Consider the following 25830-nt stretch of genomic DNA (forward strand, 5'->3'; position numbering starts at 1 on the left):
AAAATAGAAAGCTTACTACGTACATTTGGCTTTTCTATACCCTAATTTCTAAACATTAGGGTTAATCTCCGGCAAGCCTTTAGGGTTACGGTTGATGACCAATTTTTTCCTCCGGCGCCGGCGACGGCCGAGCCTCGTCGTTGTGGTGCTCATTAGGACTTTCCGGCATGTTAATGGTGGCGACATCACCGAGTACCTCATCCCCTTGGTATTGTTGCACTACGAGCACCGAATAGGTCGACGTGAAATCCGGCGAGGCCAACAAATCTCCTATTGCGCCGAGCTCCGGACACTCGCACCAATCGCTAAGCCCCGCCGTCACCGGAGAAGTCACGCCGCGCCCCCGACCTACTATCACCAAGTCATGGTTTTTGTTCATCGACCTTATGATTCCGACGGTTTCTTCGCCATGACTCACCTCTCTTTCCATGTATGCAACCGACGAATTGTCTTCGGTCCCTTCGCAAAATTTATTTATGTACTTCTCATCAAGATCTTCCTCGAGCCCATTGTGTGACGTATTTTCTCCTGTTGTAAAACGTAGTATAGTGAGGTTGTTCCTTTGGTGCTCGGAGAGCCTCCACGCGAAGGCCAACGCCTCTCTATCATCGGGCCCTCCAAAAAATAGCACGGCGACGTGGTGGAACTTATTGTTCCCGGAGAACGATCTCGCCGGCCCATTGAAGCCTCTATCGACAAGAATTGCCACACTACACGGCGCATTGTCGAGCACATTTACATTAATAGTTCGAATGGCCGGATTGGTGACTTCCATTCCACCGTCGACGGTTTGTTGCTTGTGGAAAGGCAAGACGATGAGCGTGACATGCTTGTCCTCGGCGACGCCACATATGTCTTCATGCATTGTGGTCGGGGGAGATATCGCCGTGAGCGGGTTGAGCGTGATGAACTCTTCTTGTTGCACGAAGTTTTCGAAGGCTTTGAAGATATGGTACGATTTGTTGTTGGATTGGTTTGTCGCTAATTTTCGCATGTTGTGGACAATGAGCATCGCGGATTGGCGACCGGTGACCTCGAGGAGGTGGAGGATGTACGCGCGAATTGGCGAGTTTTTAGTCGCGTTTGTGGCCTCGAGGAGATGGATTATTGTCGGGACATTCCTCGGCGTATGTATGCATACTAATAGGCGAAGCTCACCGCCGGGCTTTGCTTGTTGAACGGTTCGCCTCTTGTAAGGGACGTATTTTCGACCCGGTTTTTGTATGTTCGTGATGGCCGGTTGGACGATTGCCGTCATGCAAGTCGCTACTACGATAAGTATCGCGAAAGATTTGTCATCCAAAACCTACATTCGAATACCAACATTGATGTTATTTTTCAAGGTAATGTCAATGGAAGATTACAAATTTAGTTCTATACATACGGTTAATTATTACTACCTCTGTGTGATTCTAATAGTCTCATTTACCTTTTACGTGTTGATATTTAAATATTAATTATTATTTGAAAACGTAGTTCAAATTAAAGGAAAATAGTAAAAGTACTTGTATCAGTGTCTTATAATACTATTATAATGATATTTGTGCAAAAAATTATATAAATATAAGGATATTTTTAGCGTTAAGTATAATGACGCAAAAGGTAAATGAAACCTTAGGGCCGGACGGAGTGAACACTTTTTATCTTCGATTACACTATTATTTAGTCCCTTAACTTCATTTATCATTTTAGAATATAAATAAATTATACTCCTTCCGTCCCAAAACTATAGTTTGGGTTATTTTTTGCACGAGATTTAAAGAATATTGATATTATATTGGTAGTGGGTGAAAAATACGGGTAAAAGATTTTTTTGTCCTTGTGAGTGTATTAATGTAAAAAGCAGTGACAATTGTGGTAAAGGTAATTTTATAGTGATATGATTATTTATGAAAATAAGACTATTATTTTAAGACGGACAAAAATGATAAACAGAACTACTGTATTGGAACGGTGAGAATATATGAAAACAATTCCACAATAATAAAAAAAAAAAGGGCAGAAATAGTTATTCGATACCGGAGTTGACTATGGTGTCATTATGACCTGTTGGAACTGATGTGTTCACATATATCTATGTTGTAAGTGCCATTTGTAATGCTATATTTTGTTTATATCTCATCTCATTAATAAAATAAATGCAAAATCCAAAAGTCTACATCATTCTTCTATGTCATTTAGAATGGTCCGACTTCACCGTGTTTTAGAAAATATTATATAAAATTTATTAAAAATTGTATAATATTTTTTCGTATTTTAAAAATTATTGTACAGAAATTTTAGAAAAATAATTTTATGCAATATTTTTTAAAATATAAAATAATTTCACATAATTTTTAAATCACAAAAAAAAGGGGTGCAGATTTCATAAAATAAAGATAAATTAGGAATAATTTTACCTAAATAAAATATTATACGTAGCTATGTTGTTAGTGCTACATGTGCATCAACTCCGGCAGATCATGATAGTGTCATGTAGGCAACCTCGTGCCAAATGATTAATTCTACCAAATTGTTTTAGTTGTAGGATTATTCATATCCAGGAACAATGATAAAACGAGAGACTAAAAAATAATTTATCTTTTGATCTTCAATATTTCATCGGTTGTGTTTTGGTCCTATCTTACAGAAAAACAATATTTTCTCGACCTCTCATCTACTATCTTGCAAAAAAGTCGATCTTCTTATCTAGAAAAAAAACTAACTTTTTTGCAAGATATGTGACAAAAACACAACCGATGAAAAATAAAGATTAAATAATCATTAAACTATAAACATAGAACAAAATTTACAATTTTCCCTAACTTCATCGTATGTATCATACCTAGAAGAAACATATACCTTTTGATCTTTGCCAACATTAAGCACAATCATCTCAAGAAGGCCTTTGGTGTTCATGAGCAATCCAAGAGTAAGTCCTTCATGGAATGGTATGTTACAATAAAGAGAAGCGAGTAGTGTCCCGGTAACTTTACCGAGCGAAGCGAGAACTATAACAAGGGCGAGAAGCATCCAAGTCCCAACGCCTTTGATCGTTGTAATGTCCGTCTTGAGACCATTTATCGCGAAAAAAATGGGCAACAATAGCGCCGAGACAAAGTCCTCCAACTTCTCGATAAGCATCACACCGATAGGTCCATTAGGGATGATCAAACCAAAGACGAAAGCCCCAAACACGGCGTGTGTCCCCATCGCATCGGTTATGAAACCAAAGAGCATCACGAGCGTAAGAATTAGGCATATGTAGAACTCATTGATCGCTTCGCCTTCGGGTGTTCTTTGTAGAATCCACACAAGCATCGGTCTTACCGCGAAAAAGCAAAAAAGAACAAACCCTATGCTTGAAAATAACACCCACAATGAGGATAGGGACAAGGCCTCATCCTCGGCTATTGCTATCGCGAGCGCCAATAGAATCCACGCGGCCATGTCGTTGATGAGAGCCGAAGCCATTGCTATTTTTCCAACATCGGTGTTGAGAAGCTTCAACTCGGCTAGAATGCGCGCAAGCACGGGGAATGCCGTGACCGATAAGGAAACACCGAGGAATATAATAAATGTGCCGAGTTTTACCCATTGCCCGCTCGTGTGTAGCACGAATGCGAATGATACGCCTATAAGGAAGGGTAGAATCATCCCGGCCGATGAGATCACCAACGCTTTCTTTCCCGTGTTTTTTATCATTACAATGTCCATTTCGACTCCTACGAGGAATAGGAAGTAGAGAATCCCGACATTCGCCATTGTCTCGAGGACCATCACGCTCCGGAGTGGAAACACCATCTCCGCAAACTTCTTGCTTTGTCCGAGTATCGATGGCCCTAAAATTATCCCGCCCTGTCAAAATTTTATCGCATAATTCACTTTGAAAAAATTACTATGTAAGAAAACTCTACAATTTTTATCTCCAAAACGATTAAAAATTAAATAATTTTTTATAAGTAAACGCACCCTAAATAAAAGCATAGTTTCATTACACAACATTAAAAACTAAATTATTCTTAAACTATTAAAAACTAAATAATCCTTCAAACTAAACGCACCCCTCAATCAAGTGTAGTTTCATTACACAACATTAATGATCAAAGAGACGTACGAGGATCTCAGGGATGACACGAGGTTGGCGAAACGGTTTCATGACGAAAACGAGGAAGCGAGTGGTGAGAATGATGAGTGTCAATTGCAATACAAAGAGCGGCAACGCGTAGTCCAACGGGTTATCTCCTTGCCAAATGCCGTTGGTCGTGATCATGGTCGGGGCATAGCACACGATCGGCCGGTACGACGTGGTGTTGCTGCCCTTTTCCGCCATCTTCTCCGATAAGTATTGATGTAATTTCAGGTTATTACAAGAATAAACTTTGTAGTGTTTGTCCCTTCAAAGGCATGTCGGAAATATATGTATCAAGTGTGTCATCTTCGTGGATTCATAGTCAAAATTATATTCGAAAGTCGCAGTCTATGCAACTGCTAAATTAATGCTAAAAGGGAGAGAAAAACACAGAAATTTGAGATGAAAAAGGAATGAAAATTTTACAGAAATTTAGTTAGATGAAGAATGGGTGTTTTTGCTTTCCTTTTTTGACCCCTAAGTTTTTAGGGTTTGTGTTTGGGAGGTTGGCCTGTTGATTAGGGAGTATTATCACTTCTGTGGACGATATACCTGCCAAGAGATTGATCCCTAATTATAGAATTAATCAATTAATTTAAAATTGGAAATATATATATATATATTATCGGTACAATATCGATCATTATATATCGATATACCGAATACCAAGCTGAATTATACATAGAAATACAATCAAAATATTATACAATAATCTTAACAAAGGTACTTTAGCTGAATTATAACATGAGGTAGGTGATATAATATTGTACATATATTATTATATTCATAAAGTAAATTGTTTTTTTAGTCCGTAACGACCTCTTTATCATTTTAGTCCTGTATGTGGAGCATGTTGCAAACTAGTCCCAGTGAAAAAATTTTGCATAAAAAAAATAAAAATAAAATAAAAATAAATTTAAAATAAATTAAAAATAAGTTTTAAAAAAAGTTTAAAAAAATAAAAAAATAAAAAAAAAATCAACGTGTCCACCAGGTCAGCGACATCTGGCGGGACCTGGCGGACACTTCACTTCCGGCTAGCCACGCGGGCATCTCCGGCACCGGAGGACTAAAACAACGAAAATTTTTCACTTATGGAACTAGTTTGCGATAGGTTCCACTTACGGGACTAAAATGATAAATGGTCCATTTAGGGGACTAAAAAAATAGTTTACCCATATTCATATGGATTATATAATATACGATAAAATAATTCAATGTTTACTAGAATTGATTATTGTATAATATTATTAATTTTGCCTAAAATATCCTTAATTAAATAATAAAATTAATAGTAAATTAGGTATTAATAATAGATAAAATAGTTTTTTTATGTTAATTATATTTTAGTATTATTTATTATCACTTGTAAGAGAAAGATTAATAATTTTTAATTATAGTATTATTATACCAGGTTTTACCTTATCTTGGATTATAATAATAGATAGTAAATATATGATTAGATTGTATAACAAAATATTATACACCCTAAACATTCAAAGTAAACACACCCCTAAATTTATAAGATTGTAAATTGAAAACAAGTTATGATTCGAGTCTATTATTTTCTTGAAACGAAATATAGAACTATGCTTGTTTGGAATGGATATATCCATTATTGACAATGCTTACAAGATAATAAATCACACTAAAAGGTACTAAATTTATTACATAAGTTTGGATCTTACGAAAAAAATTGCAAAATATATTCTCATGTATACCCCGATATCACTTTTATCCTGTATTTATCTCGCTGGCAAAATATATCCTACATGTTTGCAAAAATCGTTATTTTTTGTTTTTAGCCGGGCGTGACGTTTCACACCACGCGCAGTGATGCGCGATCATGTGCCGATAGGCGCGACCAAAAGATATAAATAACGACTTTTGCAAACATACGAGATATATTTTGCTAGTGGGATGAATACGGGACAAAAGTGATAATGAGGTATACATGTAAAATATTTTTTGCAATTTTTCCCACCTAGTTGTGCACTCCCATTTTGTATTTTTTTATTTTTTTTTTTTAACGTAAGAATCCGCAGCCGATTCTATATGTTTTTGTTATAATGGTGGTTGAATGCAATATTTTTAAGATAAAAAGAGAATTGTACTATAAAGAAAAAAAAAAAAAAACACACGAAGAGAAGAGTTTTTATTTCTTTATTGAAGAAGCAATTATCATATGGTATTGGATAATTTTGTCCTTCGGTATTGTTAATAGATGGTATCAATGGCAGGGCCCAATTTTATTTTATTTTATTTTTTTTAAATATATAATATATATTTTAAAAATACTTAATATGATTAAAATTAAAATATTACAAACAGTCAAATTTTAATTTGTTTTTCTCATTGACCCTTTATATATATATATATAAACTTATAGGCTTAAGAATTATTATATCTAGATGATCGAATTAAATATTTGTAATACTAATTTTTTCTATTAAATTAATTGGGGTAGCCAATAAATAGGGCACCCCCCTTGGCTTCGCCACCGGATGGTATGCTTATACATCTTAACGAAGGACCACGATATAATTAAATATTACGTGGAAATTCGCAGCCACTATCCGAAAGTGTGCACTGGGTAAATTTGTTATACGTGAGATTTTATCATCGCATAATTTAAATTTGCAACAAATTATGCGATTATTATTATTGTTTTTTCTAGTAGCAATCGTATCAATAGAATTGTTTTGACATCGATTTTATAGGGTTCATTCTTTTTGTGTTTTTGTATATATTTTTTCATTTTTGTTGTTTTTCAAATGAAACGGTAGTTGGACATGATATTTTGTATGAGTTATTAATATGGGTAAATTGGTTTTTAGTCCCGTAACTGAACCCTTTCCCGTAAGTAGAGCCTATCGCAAATTAGTCCCATAAGTGGAAAATTTTCGTTGTTTTAGTCCTCCGACGCCAGAGATGTTCGCGTGGCTCGCCGGAGGTGACGTGTCCGCCAGGTCAGCGACACCTGGCGGACACGTGGATTTATTTATTTTTATTCTTTTTAAATTTTTTTATAAAATTGGACTAAATAAAAAAAATAAAAAAATACAAATGAAATTAAAAATAAATTAAAAAAAAGTTTTTAAAAAAAATTTAAAAAATAAAAAATAAAATAAAAAATCCACGTGTTCGCCAGGTGTCGTTGACCCGGCGGACACATCACCTCCGGCGAGCCACGCGGGCGTTTCCGGCTCCGGAGGACTAAAACAACGAAAATTTTTCACTTATGGGACTAGTTTGCGACAGGCTCCACTTACGGGACTAAAATAATAAAAGGGTCCAGTTACGGGACTAAAAAAACAGTTTACCCTATTAATATATTTTTTACTAAAAACAATCAAGCTACGTAATGAAAAAGCAAACAAAAGGTCAATCAAACTAGTATATCAAATTATATAAATTTTATTTTATAACTCACATTCGTGTCAGCAAAAAATTTTGTGCACAAATACAAGGATTTTATGCACATTTTTTTGACAAACACAAAGGAGAAGTATACAATAAGATTTACACAAGTTATTGTATACATTTATGCTAAAATACAATACTACATTTATATATATATATATAGGTATCTATGCATTCTTTAGAAATATCATAAATTGCACCCATATAGATATGTATGTATATAATAATTAGTCGAACTGGATTGCCGTATCGTATGCTAATCCCGCCTTCCATTCAGTAGGAATGACGCCGACAAGCTGCACCCACTTTACTTCACCGTTGATCGCGCTAACCACTTGTATCCTTATCGTCAATGCCCCTCTCGGAGGATTTTCCATATCCCATACTGTACCGAACACTCGTCGCATATCCCTCCATTCCTTGCAATCCTCCTACGTGTATATATATTATTTTTTGTGTTAATTAATTTTTTCACGAATCCACATATTTCTTAACAATACGGGAACAATAGAATAAATATAAACAAATAAGGCGCGTAAATGACAAAAAGATCTAGGGAATTAGCTATGAGAAAACACGACGAATAACAAGAATTTGATATTGTAATTATATGTGATTACAAGTCCTACAAAAAGAATTATACTATATGTATTTTATTTTATTTTCAAGAAATTAACAATATACGACAATTAATGGAAAGATTCACTTTGTTCATATGATCAAAATAGTTTTGATTTTATCTAAACCAAATCAAATAGAATTTTAGATTATAGCAAAAAATATTTATTGTATAAATATTTCAAGAAATTTACCAGACATGATTCCATCTTTCAGTTTCGAAAGCTATGTTTACTAGTTATATGTATGCTTTCAATTCCAAATCTTTTCTTATTAATTTTAATTTAGATTGTATAAGTTTTCTCAAATTTTCTTTTATATTTATACTAGTTTTTCGATCTGATTCATCTAAGAAAAATTAATATAATTATTTCAAATAAAATGTAAAGACAAATATTCTTAAAAAAATAAACTATTAAAATTATGCATCTCTTAGAATTTCATGTCAAAGGATAAAAATAATAAATAGTATTTAACATTTAATAGTTGACTATTAAAACATTTTTATTACTTAAGTCATCATTCTTTATATATTTTGTATTTAAAATGTCAAATCAAATATTTATTTTTAAAATATCTCAAAATTCCAAAATACGATACAAATCCTTTATTCACTCATCATAATTAAAGTATTTATTTTTTGCACGGTATTCTTTTTTTTTTTTTTTCCACTTTGTCTAATGTGAGCGAACAGTTGTTTCTCAAAAATAAAAAATAAAAAAATCTAGAACAACGCATACCGCTATCGTCTACTAATTTGTCACGAGACGACAAATCAGCATAAATAGAATGAAATAATTGGACGGCGAGACTTACCAGCCACACTTGAGCGGCAACAATATCGTAAAACCCCGCTTGGTATATAGGGAAAATGGCAATGTAGCTCGGGAAGCTACTACGCTCGTGAACTTTGAGCTTGAGATTATAGCTATACTTGCAAGGGATTCTTCGGTACTCAACATCGATCACACCATAGGCAATGAGCTCAGAAGCCATGTTTGGGAGCGCCAAACTGGCGTAGGCGCGAGCATTTAGTACAAAGTCAGTGTAATGCCCAATGGCAAAATCTGTCACCACGATATTTGTCCCCTCTTTGCTACAATGTGTCGGGATCGTGCACCTAACCTACAACATAAATTATAAATCCATCATTTGTTATCAATTATGTTATCTATGGTCAATTATCACTTTTATTTTTTTTTCCTTTCTGGTATGTATCTTCTCTATTATATGTTTTGTTTTGTACCTTGTGAAAAATCAATCTTTCTTTTTAAATTTGTGATATTTTATGGGATAATATGTGAGTGGAGAATGCATAATGGAATAGTGAATATTTGTATTTTAAGGGTTGTGGATGTCCTTATCCTTCCAGGCTAGCCATCCAATATGTTTATTACACAAAAACAAGAACTTGGAATTAAATTAGTATGTGTTGTATGGATTATTATCGTGTACTGTCAGTTTATATTATGCATTTATGTTATATTAACATGCACATTCATATGTTGTGTGAATTATTATCATATATTGTCAATAAATAGCAACATTGGTGTTATACTAATTTACATCTTTGTCCTTAAATCAACTGTAATGTATGTTATATAAAACTATTATCATATACTGATTCAGCAATCTAATTTAGGGTAATTCCGATCATCTCATTCAAAATATATGTAAAGTACCTAAAAAAAAGATTACTTCAAAATCGCCTTAGTCCAATATATATAGCTATAGAATTTATCTAGTACCTGGTAGCAGGCACCACAGCCCGATCCATTCTTGTAAAGTCTCGACACCCCGGCAGTTAGACCGTCGTTCACTATTGTCGCATATTCTCCATAACCACATGCTCCATCTACAATTAATTAGTATTTTTTTAAAAAAAAAAGTCAAAATAAGTATTGAATATAAAACTTTACATAAATTTTTGCTTGAAAATGAATTGTATGTTTGCTTATGACTTTTTTTTTGCGTGTCTTTATATATATATATATATATATTGTGGTGAAAAAGTTGCTAGATGTGGGTTTTTAATGAAAAAACTGCTTTGGATGTGAGAAAAATAAAATACGAACATGAGCTATTGCATCAATTGCAGCGTGTCTAGAAGTATTTTTTTTTCTCTTATAATTATAATTTTAAAAAGAAAAAAATTTTATAAACACACGTAATGCGAAACAAAGATTAATAATACAAACAAAACACGCCCGAGTTAAAAGTATACGTACGAGGATTCCCAGGACATTCTGGGCTTCCGTAATATGTAGCCCTTGTACAAACATACCCGTCTTGGCAATGACACGGCGAAGCAACAACGAGCAACACAAGAACCAAAATTGAGAAAATAGGAAAGTTCATATTCATATACATATATAGTTGTATCTTGATTAAAGAGTTGACTAAAATCTATGTATGTAATGAAAGGGAAAAGAGTGTCGAATGTGTGAAATATTTGGACAAGAATATGGCATTTATATAGCCCTGAGATGAAGCTTGGTAGCTTGGGATGAAGTACGTACGCGCTCTGTTATTTTGACGTCTGACTTTAATTTTGTTCTATGCAGTTATTGCAATTTTTTGTAAAAACATATAATATTGTTTTAGGTAAAATTGTCTATAACTTTCAAGTGATTTCGAAATTTAACGTAAATACTATTTTTATTTTAAAAATTGCATGACGTCCCTTTATACTTTCAAAAACGTTGCATGAAACCCCTCTGTGCTTTCGAAATTCAGTGTAAATCCCTATTTTACTTTAAAAATTGGATAGCGCCATTTATACTTTTAAAATATTGCATAAAACCCTGTCATACAAACATTATAGATAAGAGATCTTCTCATCATACAATGAAGGTTTAATGGCGGTGAAATTTTATGCAATGCTTTTTTAAAATATAAAGAAGTGTTATGCAATTTTTAAAATAATGAGATATTTTAGGTTGAATTTTGAAACCACTGTGTACTTATGGGCAACTTTATTTATTTTTTTTATAATGAAATGTTAAATTCAAACTATTATTTTAAATAATAATAATAATCTAAAACCAAAAGAACACGCTTAAAAAAAATCTTATTTTGTATATAACAATATTTTAGTGAATGGTGGGAAGTGAGATTTGGATACAAGTGTGCCCTTTAGATATGAGAACACCTCCACTTACTCCTCAATGCACTTTCTTTATTATTATTATTTTGGTATTGTATTATTATATTATATTATATTATATTATATATAATTATTTTTAATAATAATCCATTGTTTGTTCTTTAGCCCAAATTAATGGATCCAATTATTACACGAATATGTGATGATGATAATTGATTAGCTATTGCTGATGATGTTTAGGAATGTTTAAAATTTTGGCATGATTAGAGACCCCATTTATTTATTTATTATTATTATTTAGTACTACTTTAAGATCAATGGAATTTGAAATTTTAGAATTACATATGAACTATAGTTTTGTGGTACCAAATTTAATGTGAGCTTTAATTTAACTTTAAAAACTAATAGTACCTCCGTACACCACCGATCTATCCGTTTACTTTTTTCATGTTAATTTTTGAATATTAATTATTATATCAAAACTTAGTACAAATTAAGGAAAAACAATAAAAATATTTCTATTGGTGTCTTATAATACTAATGTAATGACATTTGTACAAAAAATTATACAAATATAAGGATATTTTTAATGTTAAAAACAATGACGCCAAATACAAATGATAGATTGGTTGTGAACGAAAGTTGTAGTATTTGTGCAATAATAATAATGTAATATTATAGTGATATGACTATTTACAGTAACGAGATGATTTAGGACGAATATAAATGATAAATTGAGACAAAAAAGGGTATTATTTTTTTTTATATATATATATAAAATATCATATTTAAGTTCCGTAAGTAATGGTATACTGGTGTTGGATGAATTATAACGATTTTGTTTACAACACATAGTTCGTCTAATATAATTTTTCTTTTTAACGTAGTTTAATTTATACTCCCTCCGTCCCAATACAATAGTCTTGTTTATCATTTTTGTCCGTCCCAAAACAATAGTCTAATTTCCATAAATAACCATATCACCATAAAACTATCTTTTTTTTTTCATTATTATTTACACAATTGTCACTATTTTTTACACTAATATACTCACAAGGGCAAAAAATTCATTTATCCTTATTTTTTACCAACTCTACCAATATAATATTAATATTTTTTAAATCTCGTATCTAACACAATAAGACTATACTTTTGGGATGGAGGGAGTACGTTGTTACGTTGACTTGCAGCGGCCACGTTAGTAAAAAAAAACATATATAATGATAATAGAACCAGAACCAAAAATCACCCAAAAATTTGTAACAATAATAGCACTTGGATGTCCTCATTATGACATGTGCATTCTTCATACAAGATCTTTATTTATTTATTTATTAAATATTCACCATATAATATATATATATATATATATACACACACACGCACGTCTTATAGTTAGGCTAAAGAACGTTTCGTGGTTCAAACAAGTGTGGAAATCGTTGAGGGCTATTGTGCTCACCCCCAATAGCACTTGTAATTAAAAAATTTACAACACAATCAATTAAATGTGTATCTCATTAATTAATGGAGTTTTGGTTTTGTTTGTATTTGAGTTTTAGTTTTTTTATCGAGATTATATTTTTAAAAAGAATATTTTAAATTAATGAAGAAAAATTAATATATTTATAATTTAAAGAATTTAAAAATGAAGATTCCAAAGCTATATGCAGTTTGGATGCGTGGAAAGCAAACACCGTTAAATAAGGACGGTTGAGAGGGTTAGACACATATATGTTGAAGTGCAAACTTAAGTCTCATATTGAAAGATAAAAAATTAAAACAAGTATCCACAACTTATAAGTCCACGTATGATTCCACTAGTATGAAACTTTTTGGATGAAGTTCAAATATAAATCTGTGCGTGTTCTACCCAATACCAATCTTGAGCTCCATGGACTATAGCACCACTATCAAGTCCTTGCAACAAGGCCGCCTGCCTGAAGCGTTGAAGATAGAGAATGTTGGTTGCTTGTTGATTGATTCGGCATAACGAGTGATAGATATACCTTAAACGGAAAATTGTTCGTTCAGGATGTTTCCTATTGGTTGTCTTCTAGTTGTTCCAGGTATGTATCTTTAGAAGTTTTTTTTTTCTCTAACAACTTTAATAATATAATAATAAGACAAACCTTCAAACATCTGCTCCCCTTTCTGACCTAGGGAACCGCTACCGAGTAAACAATATCATAGTAGTATTGAATTATCTAGTTTTAATAAAATCTGCCAAATAGTGAGTGTGGGTTGGCTCACCTCATCAATCTATTTTGACAGTTCGAATCTTAAAACTCATTGTCTAAATAAGTTGAAAATTGATATTTTAACTTTTGTAAGATTAAAAATTGGATAAAGCATGTAAGAAATTTAAAATAAAAAAAAAATTATAAAACTATCTCAATATTGTGTATAGAGCTGCTAAAATAAATTGAATCCACTAGATTGGCTTGCTCTCATTATGACTACCCATACTTTAAAGGATTGTTGGATTAAGTAAAATTTGATCCACCCCCTCCCTAGATCTCCCAAGAAAACTACCAATTTGTGGGTTATAGTAAATTATGGATTAGCTCGCCTCATTAACTCATTCTAACAATTACATATAATATTATAATACATATAATTACTACAAAACCACAATAACATGAATAATGTTTATTGTATTGGATTGCAAATGATTATCTATTTATTTCATATAATTAACACACAAATAATTCTTCATAATCGTTAGAGTAAACAGATGCCAAAGGCATTCAAATGTACAAAACTTTTAATTCTTAATCACCCATGATTATCATTTCCCCATCCATATGAAGCTCTTACCGTGTCACTTGTAAAAAGGAACTTGTTCGTTAACTACACGTTACTTTGAAATTCTCATTATAGAGAATTTGTAGGAGTCGAAGGCCCAGTAGATCCACAATAATTATAATTGAATTGAGTTCCTCTTTTCACCCTAGTGTTTATGTTTAGGAATTTTATTTTGCGTTATTGTTGTATCCAAAAAGTGCAAATGGAGGGGGGGAAAATGGCGAAACAACATGATTTGGAGATGATTCAGTCCAAGAAAATGATAATCCGCCAAGAAAAGTATGAATGGATTGTGTAAGAGGAGGACTACAAGCTAATAATTTCAAAATGATACGATTGGAGTGAAATCGAAACAGAAGATAGAAGAAATGAAAGTTAAGGCAGCATAAATGACAATTAAAGTGGCGAAAATGACAGTTATTGTTGTTACTTGGGCGAATTTATGAGAATATGGGGGAACTTATGAAGGATAATAAATAAATGAAGTCTTAGATGACTTTGAGGAGGGAGGGAGATTTAATGATGAAAATTGATTAATCTATTATGATGAACATTAAGGAAGTAACTTACATTAAAACTTTGATTAAAAAAATGGATAGTGGTGGAAGTTACAAGAGTTAAGTGATAGAAGATATTACTTGGAAAAATAAATTAGCATTATTTTGGTACTGTGTATTGAAATACTAATTGCATGATGATAAAAATGAGAGGAAGTCATAAGGGTTGGCGGATTTGGAGTTATGGATTGTACTAAGTAGATCATTGAAGAATTTAAGGGTTATGAAAGTTATGAAGAAATAGAGGATGCCTTAATGATCTCCAATAATGATGAATGTTAAAACACTTATTGAAGTGTAATAAAAGTATAATGAGGTATATAAAAATCAAGATGGAAGAAGGAAACAAAAAAACAACCAGCACACCACAAACTTGTCTATATTTTTTTCTACCATTTTTCTTTCCTTATATTATCTTTTTACTTTTGTTCCTTATAATTTTCTAGTAATATATTTCATTTTCTTCCTTAATATAACACAATTTTATCTTGTTTTTCCCTCTTCATGTTGGATTTCTCCAACTTTTGTCTATTTCTTTTACCTTATTTTATCATATTTTTTTTTTTTGTTTATAATATCATCTTATGCGAGACTAGCCCGAAGGATTTTTGAATCATCCGGAGAACTCACATTTTTAACCCTTTCGACAAGCTTTAAAATTAAAGACCGGCCGTCAGAAATCAAAATTTCAGATACAACAGTTATATAAATAACCTTGTTCAAATTTTTTTTCTCACTGTTGTTCTTTTAGCGGTTGACACGTATCTACCTTTGTTCCAAAATAATTTAGATTTTCTACGTTGAAATCCGTTATTCCTCTTCACAATTAATTTTTTATTTCTTGATATTGTTGGCTAAAATTTATAATGCTATATGTTTATTTTCCAATAATACATCCAAAGTACTCATATATATATTAAGTGAAAATATTTGTTAATGTGATACCTTGATTTAGGATAGGGTTTAGATTGATCGATTAAAACTAGTCATATCAACAGTGTACATTTTTTTTTTTTCATGAATCCAATTAAAAATAAAACTCTAGAATTGAGTGTGTGTCCTGTAGAGCAATTTTAGGAACTAACGACCTCTTGAAAAGTTTACCAAGATGTGCACAAGTAAGAACAAAACATTTGAAGTACGTGTATAAGGACAAACCATACTAAGAAAATTTAATTCATGAAGAGCTAGAAAGTCGGAGTGAGCTAGATTTATACAGGTAGATAGAATGATTTTATTTTATTTTTTGAATGAGGGAAAGAATAATAGAAGAATATATAGTTTGTAAGAGCAAGAATACTCCTTGATTATTCTCAATGCTTTAGTCAAAATTTTAGAATCAAAACAAAGGATTGATCTATAAACGAAGGTTGTTATAGCAAACTTGGTTTTGGCCTTGTGAAGTCTAAATTTTGAATTCCAACAAGTGGGACTTTATAGTGCTTCTCAACCAACCATACATATATAGATATAGGTCCTATTTGTTACACTAATTTAAATTAGTGGGTGACAACACATTGAGTACCTATGTGTGTTTTGTACGTTAATTTTTATAATAACATTGATTGGAAAAATTAATTATTACACCTAACATCATTTTATATATTAGTAAAACCATTAAGTTTTAATTGTATGATTGTGCACAACATCGAAAGTATAGTCCGTACACAAGAATTTCACATCGATTTTCTAGCTTGAACAAAAAGTGTTAATACATATATTTAGAAAATATATATTTAATTTTTTTTTTATAATCATAGTATTTATATTGTTTGAGATATTTGTAAGATTTTTAATTTATTTAAATGACTTATATGTCACTATTAAATGTATTATTTTTTACTATTGAATAGAAATTTTCAATTTTATATTATAACAAAAATAAAATTACTTAGGCGTCAAATGGAGATTGAGTCGTACAAATTTGTTACAAATGAATGTTTACAAATGAATGTTTATCAAGAAAAGTTATCTCCACGTCAAGAAAAAATTAAATTTGGATATAAATTTTTTTTTTTTTGGAAAAAAAAAACTCAAATTAATAAGTAACAAAAATTATAGATAAAAAATATATATATAAATCCTAAATTTTACTAATATTGTCTCTCTCCTCCACATTCATGTCATGATTTCATTTTGGAAAATAAGGGAGTAGGGAAACATGAAATGAAGTATTTGAAATGTCCGACAAATAATTCACCAATTTGTGTAAAATTGTGAAGAGATTATTTTACTGATGAGAAATTTGGCTCTCATGAGTTTTTATATATATATATATATATATATTGTTAAAATTTCATAGAGTTCAAAATGTTGATACTTTGATGGAAAAGAAATTTTCAATGTTATGTTTTGACAAGTTTATTTAGTTTTCACATAAATTATTATTAAGTTTGAATACCTAGGAGTTGCTTGGTTATGATCCTAAATTAAAATTAATATAATTCAATTTATACAAATTTTACTAAAACTTTACTATTTATTCTTACAATATATAAAATTAAATTACTATTTAAACTAAAACTAAAAAAATCTCAATTTTTCTAAAGCATATGTTTAATATGTTTACGTAACATCCAAATAATAATATTGAAATGCCACGCATCAACACCAGAAGAACATCACACAAAAGCGTAATGTGCCCCGATGCTAAGACTAAAACATAATAAAAGTGAGTATAAAAAAATTTCTTTGCAAAAAGTCTTAAAATATATTTATCAACACTTACAAGTATTTTCAAAAGCATGTAATCGTAAAAAGTCTTTACGTGTATTAAAATTCTCAATGTATCTCAAAAGTAGGGAGTATGTGTAATTATAAGTTCAGACACTATCCAATACAAGTCATGCATGCTCTATAAAAGTCTCATTCCTATGATGCATCAAGTGGACAAATGTCCACAAATTAACTCTACATTGAAAAAAGTAGTAACATCAGCTAAAATTAAGAAATGAATTAAATATACGATGCATGAAATAAATCATCAACAATAAACGATAACCAAGAAACAACTATAACTAGCCAAAATCTGCTCATTCAATACATCAACTGACCTGCTAATTAACGGCTAAGTCTAGTCAAAACTATGGCTCAGATAATTTATCAATCGAATTTATAATCAACAATTGAGTCTAGCCAAATTTAAGGCTCACACAATTTATTAATAGATTTGTCAATCAACGGCTAATTCTAACAAAATCTATGGCTTACACAATTTATCAATCGACATGTCAATCATTGGCCAAGTTTAGCCAAATCTACGGCTTACACAATTCAACCGAATATATCTCATCGTGTAGACAATGTATTCATACATCAACTATCAACAATTTGTTCATCAATTGCATCAATAATTCAATAAACGATTTGTCATATATCCTATATATGTCACATCAACTTCCAATAGCAATTAGTATTGTCATACATAACAAGTTCATCACATATCACATACGAATACATAATCATAATACATATTCATTTCAAATGTGCATAAGTTAACACCTTACCTTACTTATAGAAACTTAACTAACTCAATTACCATTAACTCGTGAAACTTGGTTCGATCGTATTTCACCTAATCACCAAACATAATTAATTAACTTACTCAAATTTCGTACAAATCTTATAAAATTCATCATAAATTCATAGTTAGCCCGAACATTATGAAAGATGTGCCAAATCAAAGATCAAAATTTCAAAATTTCATTTCAAAGACCAAAAATTTGATTAATCATTTGAATCATATCTAGAATATCATCTTAACTCACACAATCCATTCAATTTGGGATAATATAACAGTTAATTTTATTGTAAAAATTACTAAAACTATATTTTTACACTCGAATTATTGGTTTCTAACTAAAGATAACACGTATCTGCATCTAAAATGAAACAAAAATGCGAAAACAATATCCAAAAATTACAAAAAACTCTTCGAACACATTACAATATTTTTCTGCCAAGAAAGCAAATGCATAACTTTAGAAAATCATTAAAATCTATTTTTCTTTCAAAGAACTTATATTATATGTCAAATTAAAGTTAAATCATGAAGAATCAAAATATTATTTAAAAACAAAAAGTCTATATTTAGATAACCGAAATAACTTAAGATAATGCGCACAAATTATGAAATCGAGTTTTAAGGGTAAAAAAAAAAAAAGGTATAATGATTTACTCAAAAGTCACTTCAAACTTGAGTGGGAGGGAAGGGGGAGACTAGAGCTTCTTAGGGATGTTTGGGGGGATAAAATGAAGGTAAAATATAAGTGAGAAGTAATTTTTATATTCAAATTTTGAATTAAACATGTTATGACTTTTTAAAAAATGAATTTGGTGAACCAACTAACCATTGACTACTATCTTGGCTATAATTGAAGCAACATGTCATTTTTGTTTGAAGAGATAACTTAAGAACCTATCAAATGACATAAATTTATGCATATCGGATTCGAATTTAAAAATCAGCATTCATTTGAAGTTGATGTATTGACGACAATTATTCAATTAAAAAAACACCTAATGAGTCAATTCAACTATAGACCGGGTATTACAATTTACTATTTAGACACATACAATAATTATAGCCACGAAAAATTGTGCACATTTCTCGTTTTAGACATTGTGGTTTCTTAATTTTGTGTGCATACATCAGCCAAATCCTACGACACTTTTTATTAACTTTTGTTATGTTGTACGTATATTTTTTCTTTTAATTGAAATACACACGAAGATCTAATTAAAAATTTTAAAAAATACAATATTCGTTTGATTAAAATTACTTAATGCTTAAATGTCGAAATTTAGAATACTCAATATGTTATAGCATACCCAAAACAAAAATGACAAATCCTTTCCCCCCCCCCCTCCCAAAAAAAATAATAATAATTAAAGGGGGATCAAACTTCTAGGATGAAAAAAGAGAAAGGGGGAGAATTCATTAGATATAAAAAATAATTAGAAATGTACATTCTTCAACCACAAGATTTACTACTCTCTCTGTCATCAAAACTTAGTCACATTAAACCGGACATGAATTTTTTTTTAAAAAAAAAGTAAAAATAAATTTTTTTTTCCTTTTATAGTTCACAAAATTCTTTTGTACTTTGATTGAAGATCCTTTTATAGTTCAATACATAACCATTCTACAAAATATATGTTATAGTTAAACAATTTTTTTACTTCGTTTAACACGTTTATATTATATATAATACAACTTATTGTTGTTCAATACGATATAGTTTAGCATATTTACTTTATTTTAGTCCTTAATTACCAACTTTGTTGTAACCTTAACATATATAATTTAGTTGTTAATTGTTTAACATAATCACTACAAAAAAAAAATATTTAATTAGCTACAATATTTTTAACTATGAAATATTTTTGTAGTTAAAATGTGTCATTTAGCAACAAAATTAATTTCATCGCTAAAAATAAATTATGTACTACGAAAGTAATTTCGTTGCTATTTTTTTTTTGTGAGAAAATCACATTTTCATAGAAAAACGGTTTTAGCTACAAAATTATTTTCCATAACTAAGACCATTTTGCTACAAAAATCATATATATTTTATTGCTAAAATTTTTTTGTTCTAAATTTTAATTTTATAGCAAAAGAGCTTTAGCTTCGTAGCTATATATTTTTTCTTAACTTTCATTGCAAAAAACTTTTTTTTGCTACCAAAGTCATATTTTGTCGCCAAAGACCTTTACTAACGCGGTATAGGCTTCGAAATGAGTTTCGTCGCAAAAATATTTTTACTATAATTCATATCTTTTGCTACGAAATTTTATTGTTGCTAAATTTTAACTTTTTGTAGTGTTAATTGATGATTAATGACTAACATTCGACTAATTTGATAGTTTAATGACCAAAATTATTATTTGAAAATATATAACCAAAATTGACACACCTAAAAATAAAAGAAACAATATACTCCCTCCGTCCCAATACAATAGTTATGTTTATCATTTTGTTCGTCCCAAAACAATAGTCTCATTTTCATAAATAATCATATCACTATAAAACTACCCTTACTTTTTCATTATTATTACATAATTGCTACTATTTTTTACGCTAATACACTCACAAGGGCAAAAAAGTCTTTTACCCGTACATTTTATCCACTACCAATATAATATCAATATTCCTTAAATTTCGTGTCAAACACAACCCAAATTATAGTTTTGGGACGGAAGGAATATATCATATACTTTAACCCTTTTAAGTCCTACTTCGATAAGTATTTATTTTTTGTTATTGGAAATTGATATTTGTACTTTGTTGTGCCAAAACATAAAAGATAATTTCATTGTATAGTTACTTCATGTGATTCTATCAAATCTTACACTATCTTATAAATGACATTAGATAATTAATAATGAGTATGATAGAATTAAACTACTATAAATATTTTGTTAATCTAGAGTAATTTCATCCATTCAACATATCAATGTTACAAATGTTTTAACAAAATTTCGGGTGTATGCTTTGTAAAATAATTTGAAGAAATATTTTTTTTATGTAAGGTATATGAATTTGTGTAGATAATAAAAATAATAAGTGTGTGTAATATATTAATTTTTTTTGAGAAATATATTGTATTTTTTTTACAAAAAGAACACATCCATTTTCTTATAAGAAATTATGTAGATAATATAAAAAAAAAAAAACAGAGTTTTAAATATAACTAAAAATATTTATTGATTATGGAAAGATTTTGAATTGATCCTACATCCTACGATATGTATGATGCCATAAGTTATAAAGTTAATTAAATTAATTTATTTTTATTAAAATATTATAAACGAATATAATTTACTAGAAATAAAAACATGTCAAATAAAATTAAGAAGACTAAAACAAAAAATGTGTAAATTGATTTATGTCGGAAGGAGTACTACTTTTTCAGACATGACCATTTTTCTTGAACAAATATCATTAATCACACACACATATATTTTGGGTGCATATGGTTTGTGTTTGTATTTGATATTATTTTTAAATGACGGTTTCATGATATTTTACAAAATAAAATTATATATTTTAATAAAGAATCGTAGAGATTGCATAATAAGAAATTTAAAAATTAATAAAGGTAAATAAATAAATAAAATTAAATAGAACAAAGCCTTGGATTAATATTTTCTAAATTCATAGGTCAACCACATATATATATATATATAAATATATATTGTGTTTGGATCAGATGCTGAAAACTTTAATTTCAACATTCTTGTTGAATGCTTAAAAAATATTAATTCTAATAACTTAATTAAATGACATAATTAATATAATTTTATATAATCTATTTTTAAGTATCAGCATAGGTGAGCACCGGATCCATGTTGATATCTATGTTAAAGACACGCATCGTCGAGTGGCCTAAGTACTTTATGACCATTATATTGTTCTATTCGCACGATGAACCCTAATATTGTGGTAGGTGTTGATCGATCGAAGTTGTGACATCTACCCCTTCCCCTTTTCCATTCATTATTGCATCATAGATCATTTTTTTTTTGTAGTTAATTCTTCATTCTTTTTGTATTCATGTAGGGTTTGCTTTCTTTTTAAAAAAAAAAGTTGGTTAGTACCATAGTTATTTTGATTAAAAGAAAATACTGAAAATTACATAGTAAATAAATTGGAGTTAATATGAGATATCCCCTCGTTGTAGAAGGTGATGTTACAAGTTTGTATATTAATATTATTCTCATAATTGTTTAAATGAATAAATTTCTAGATGCTATCACACATAGACATAAAGGAAATTGGCAATTTGCTCTATCTATATATGTTTTTACTTTATTTTCGTATTATTTATACATTTATAAAAATAAACTCAAATAGAATAAAAACATCTTTTAATAAACATTACATTTAGGGTGTGTTTGGTTGAGGGTTTGGATTTTGAGTTGGAATTTGAATAGTAAAAATTTTGAATTTGAATAGTTGTATAATGTGATATAAATAGGCGTTGATGTGATGTTTTGAATGTAAAATTGATTTTTAGTATAATATAAAAAATGAAAAATAGGTGTTTGATTTAATGTTTTTGGGGAGAAAAAATAGGATGAATAGTGAAAATCCAAACAAATCCCTCAAACAAACACATCCTTAATATATCTATTCTTGTTATCTAAAATAGTAGATTACACCAGAAATGTATTATTTTATCTCATAAAATATTATAATAAAATACTATTTAAATTTAATTTCGAAACAAAATCTCAAAATCAAATGAAAACCAAATATACTAACAATTTCTCATTCAAATTATCATATCAAATATTGTTTCAAATGAAATTTTCAATTGTTTCCAAACTTCAAACCCAATCCGAACCCCCAAACAAACGGACCCGAATTCTAGTCTAGTCGAGGCCTTATACATAATCTTCGAATTCGAATCCCACCAATGACAAACAGTTCTTTCCTTTAAGGATCGATCCCAAAGTAATTAACACCCAACACATATACCATATATATATTATTAACTAAGATTGAAAAGGATTAATGGAGCAACATTATACCTGTCTCTATCCATCGATCCTTTCTGTAACTTATAAGGATGTGACAAGAAACAAGATCACAAATTAAATTCCCAGTGGAGGTTTAACTGGATTGCAATAATATTAATTGCCTCATTCTTTCTGGAAGACAAAAATGGCACTCACTGTTCAGTTGGTGACCAGCAAACCCTACCAGCTATACATACAGATGTATATATATATATTTATATTTATATGTATTCTTTTCTGTGTGTGTGTTTATGGTGACATCAGGATGAAGAAGCAGTGGATGGATTGGCCACTCTGCACTATAGATATTCCTACACTTGTTCCTTTTCTAGCTAGAGTGAATGAAGCACAATTTAAAGTGGCCCATAAATTTATTAATTTTATTTACTTTTGGAAATGAAGATGAAGTTGACAATCTTATTGCGTTTCGATATGTTTCGAAAGTGTTTTGAAAGTTTTTTACTTGTACGGGAATAGTAAAATATTGAATATAAAGTAAGGTTCTGTTTAAATAGAAGTTTTGAAATTTAAGTTTCGAAGAGTTTTGATAATAGCTTTGAAAGTTGAATAAAAAATAGGTTTATAATATGATATTTTGTATAGAACATAAGTTTTTGATATAATCTTTCTAATTATAAATATATTTATTTTATATAATATTTTCTTTAAAAAAAATATATTAGAGATAAATAACGACAGAATTTTCAAAATATTACTCCCTTCGTTCCTTTTGAATGGGCTCATTTGGGGTTTTGCAGTAAATTAATAAATAATAGTATTTTATTGGTTAATGGAAGTGTACAAGAGGTTTTGATATTTTTGTTCTTTGATATTTTGTATAAAGTAACTGTACGTGTAATGGTACGTTTGTAATTTAAGTAAAAGTTGAGAATATTTTCATATTAATGTATGATTATTTTTTTTAAAAAATTGATACTTTCAAATAGAACAAACACAAATAGTAAAAAGAATACTTTGAATCGGAACGGACGGAGTATATATAAACAAAACCTAAATATTTGACACGACTATAAATAGATATTGAATGCAATATTTTTAATGAAAAATGAGCTTTTTATTATAAAATTTTAAATAAATAAAACATGTATTTAATTAATATTGTATCTTTTGAAAAATTGAATTGTTAATAAATAATGCGAAAATAAAGTTGAAAACAAATCGTCAATCAATTCATCAACCACCATTAACACAATGGAGGGAGGTTCTTGTATCTTCTTCTTGCCTTTCCACATGTTTGTTTTCTACGCCTCTGCGTGTGTGTTCTTGTGCCATCTATGGAGTTGTCCGGAAAATTTTGTTCCGTCAACATCGCTTCCAATTATTACCAACTATTAGGAGAATATATATGATGTGATACAATTATTGAAGTAGCAAATTTAATATTCGTCGCGATTTTGTGACTAAAATGGCAATGAAACACAAATCAAGATCGCCCGAACATATTGGTAGTGTAGTCATTAATTTATTTATAGCTCTCCCTTTTTTTTGTATGAATATGAATTTTGTGTGTGTGTGTGTATATATTATCGAGGCAAGAATTACGCAATAAAGTTTAAATATGATAATTCTATAATTCGCAATAAGGATTATTATAAGGAAAGTTTACTTATTGATAAATGCTTTCATTATTTCTTTTGGTTCTGGCTAATTTTTTGTTGTCACCGATGTTTTAACAGCATTATTAAGAAGAAAATTAAGAAGCGCGTATAACTCATACTCCGGGTGTAATTTGTTGATTCTATGACTAAAGCTATGATGGATTGCAAGAATTATCCAAATAATAATAATAGAAATAATTTTGTAAGATATAATATAGTGGTGTGAGGCTGAACTTATAATCATAAGATCATATATATTGAAAAAGAAAATATGTACATTAGACGTAATACTACAACCAAAATGCTATGTAGCAGCATAAAAAAAATCGATTAAAACCATAGATGACACATTGGGTCGAAAAGGCCAAAACTATATTTAGGATTACTATGGAATTATGAATCACACAATCTCTTGAAATATTGTCAATCGAAAAATGGCATAAGAATATATTGTCCGACAAAAATGCATCACTATTTTTCAATTAATATGTTCCATTGAAGTCTTCTCTCGCATATATCTTTCATCTTGTCTATTTGTTGTTCTATACATTTTTTTTTTTTTTTATGACATGAAAATCGACAGTTCAATTGTTAATTTGCGAGTGTTTTATACAAAAGATAATTTGTGTGAAGATGGATAGCATTCATACATATGATGAGTGTTTGGTTTGTTTTTTAAACTAAAATTTTTACTATTCAATCGACAGTATTTTTATATATGTATTCATCAATAACGTAGAGTTCACTCACTCTTAAGCAAATATGGTTAATGTTTACTATAATTTTTTAAGTATTTTATAGTGAAATATGAAAATTTATAAAAATATTATAAAGAATAATATTTTGTATATTTTAATTAACTTTATTGTTATCCGTATATGTATATTATATATATTTTTTGTAAATTCTTTTATTATTTTGTGTAGAGTATCAATACTAAACAAATACACTATAGTGTGTGTTTGGTTTGGATTCTAAAACCAAATAATATTTACTCGGTACTTAATATAATATATTTTTTTACAAAATATTATATTAAAATATTACTCTCTCTGGCTCATAATTAGA

At 29.6% G+C, this 25830-nt stretch overlaps 2 protein-coding genes across 2 annotated transcripts; both read right to left on the reverse strand.

The window, feature by feature from the left end:
- Positions 1–85: 85 nt before the first annotated feature.
- Positions 86–4312, reverse strand: LOC127250447 (cation/H(+) antiporter 15-like). Its single transcript, XM_051273731.1, has 3 exons — positions 4097–4312; positions 2842–3837; positions 86–1306 (listed from the first exon to the last, which is right to left on the reverse strand). Exons 1-3 carry the CDS (start codon positions 4310–4312, stop codon positions 86–88), a joined length of 2433 nt encoding a protein of 810 aa, XP_051129688.1.
- A 3214-nt stretch (positions 4313–7526) lies between these two features.
- On the reverse strand, positions 7527–10582 carry LOC127250530 (expansin-like B1). The gene is made up of 4 exons (XM_051273860.1): positions 10381–10582; positions 9901–10007; positions 8969–9277; positions 7527–7965 (listed from the first exon to the last, which is right to left on the reverse strand). The coding sequence occupies exons 1-4, from the start codon at positions 10520–10522 to the stop codon at positions 7762–7764; spliced, it is 762 nt and encodes a 253-aa protein (XP_051129817.1). The 5' UTR covers positions 10523–10582; the 3' UTR covers positions 7527–7761.
- Between the last annotated feature and the right edge of the window lie 15248 nt (positions 10583–25830).

The sequence above is a fragment of the Andrographis paniculata genome, unplaced genomic scaffold, assembly GCF_009805555.1.
Source record: "Andrographis paniculata isolate CXL003 unplaced genomic scaffold, ASM980555v1 Contig37END, whole genome shotgun sequence".
In the NCBI taxonomy this organism is placed as follows: Eukaryota; Viridiplantae; Streptophyta; class Magnoliopsida; order Lamiales; family Acanthaceae; genus Andrographis; species Andrographis paniculata.

Bases quoted from the DNA above. Each gene is read 5' to 3' on its own strand.
- LOC127250530 (XM_051273860.1), bottom strand. From the start codon at position 10,522: ATGTATATGAATATGAACTTTCCTATTTTCTCAATTTTGGTTCTTGTG. The intron at 10,008-10,380 runs GTACGTATACTT...AATTAATTGTAG, and splicing joins AGAATGTCCTGGGAATCCTC to ATGGAGCATGTGGTTATGGA. The intron at 7,966-8,968 runs GTAAGTCTCGCC...ATATACACGTAG, and splicing joins TTGCCGCTCAAGTGTGGCTG to GAGGATTGCAAGGAATGGAG.
- LOC127250447 (XM_051273731.1), bottom strand. From the start codon at position 4,312: ATGGCGGAAAAGGGCAGCAACACCACGTCGTACCGGCCGATCGTGTGC. The intron at 3,838-4,096 runs GTACGTCTCTTT...AAATTTTGACAG, and splicing joins GTGTCATCCCTGAGATCCTC to GGCGGGATAATTTTAGGGCC. The intron at 1,307-2,841 runs GTATATGTTTCT...ATTCGAATGTAG, and splicing joins ATGTTGGCAAAGATCAAAAG to GTTTTGGATGACAAATCTTT.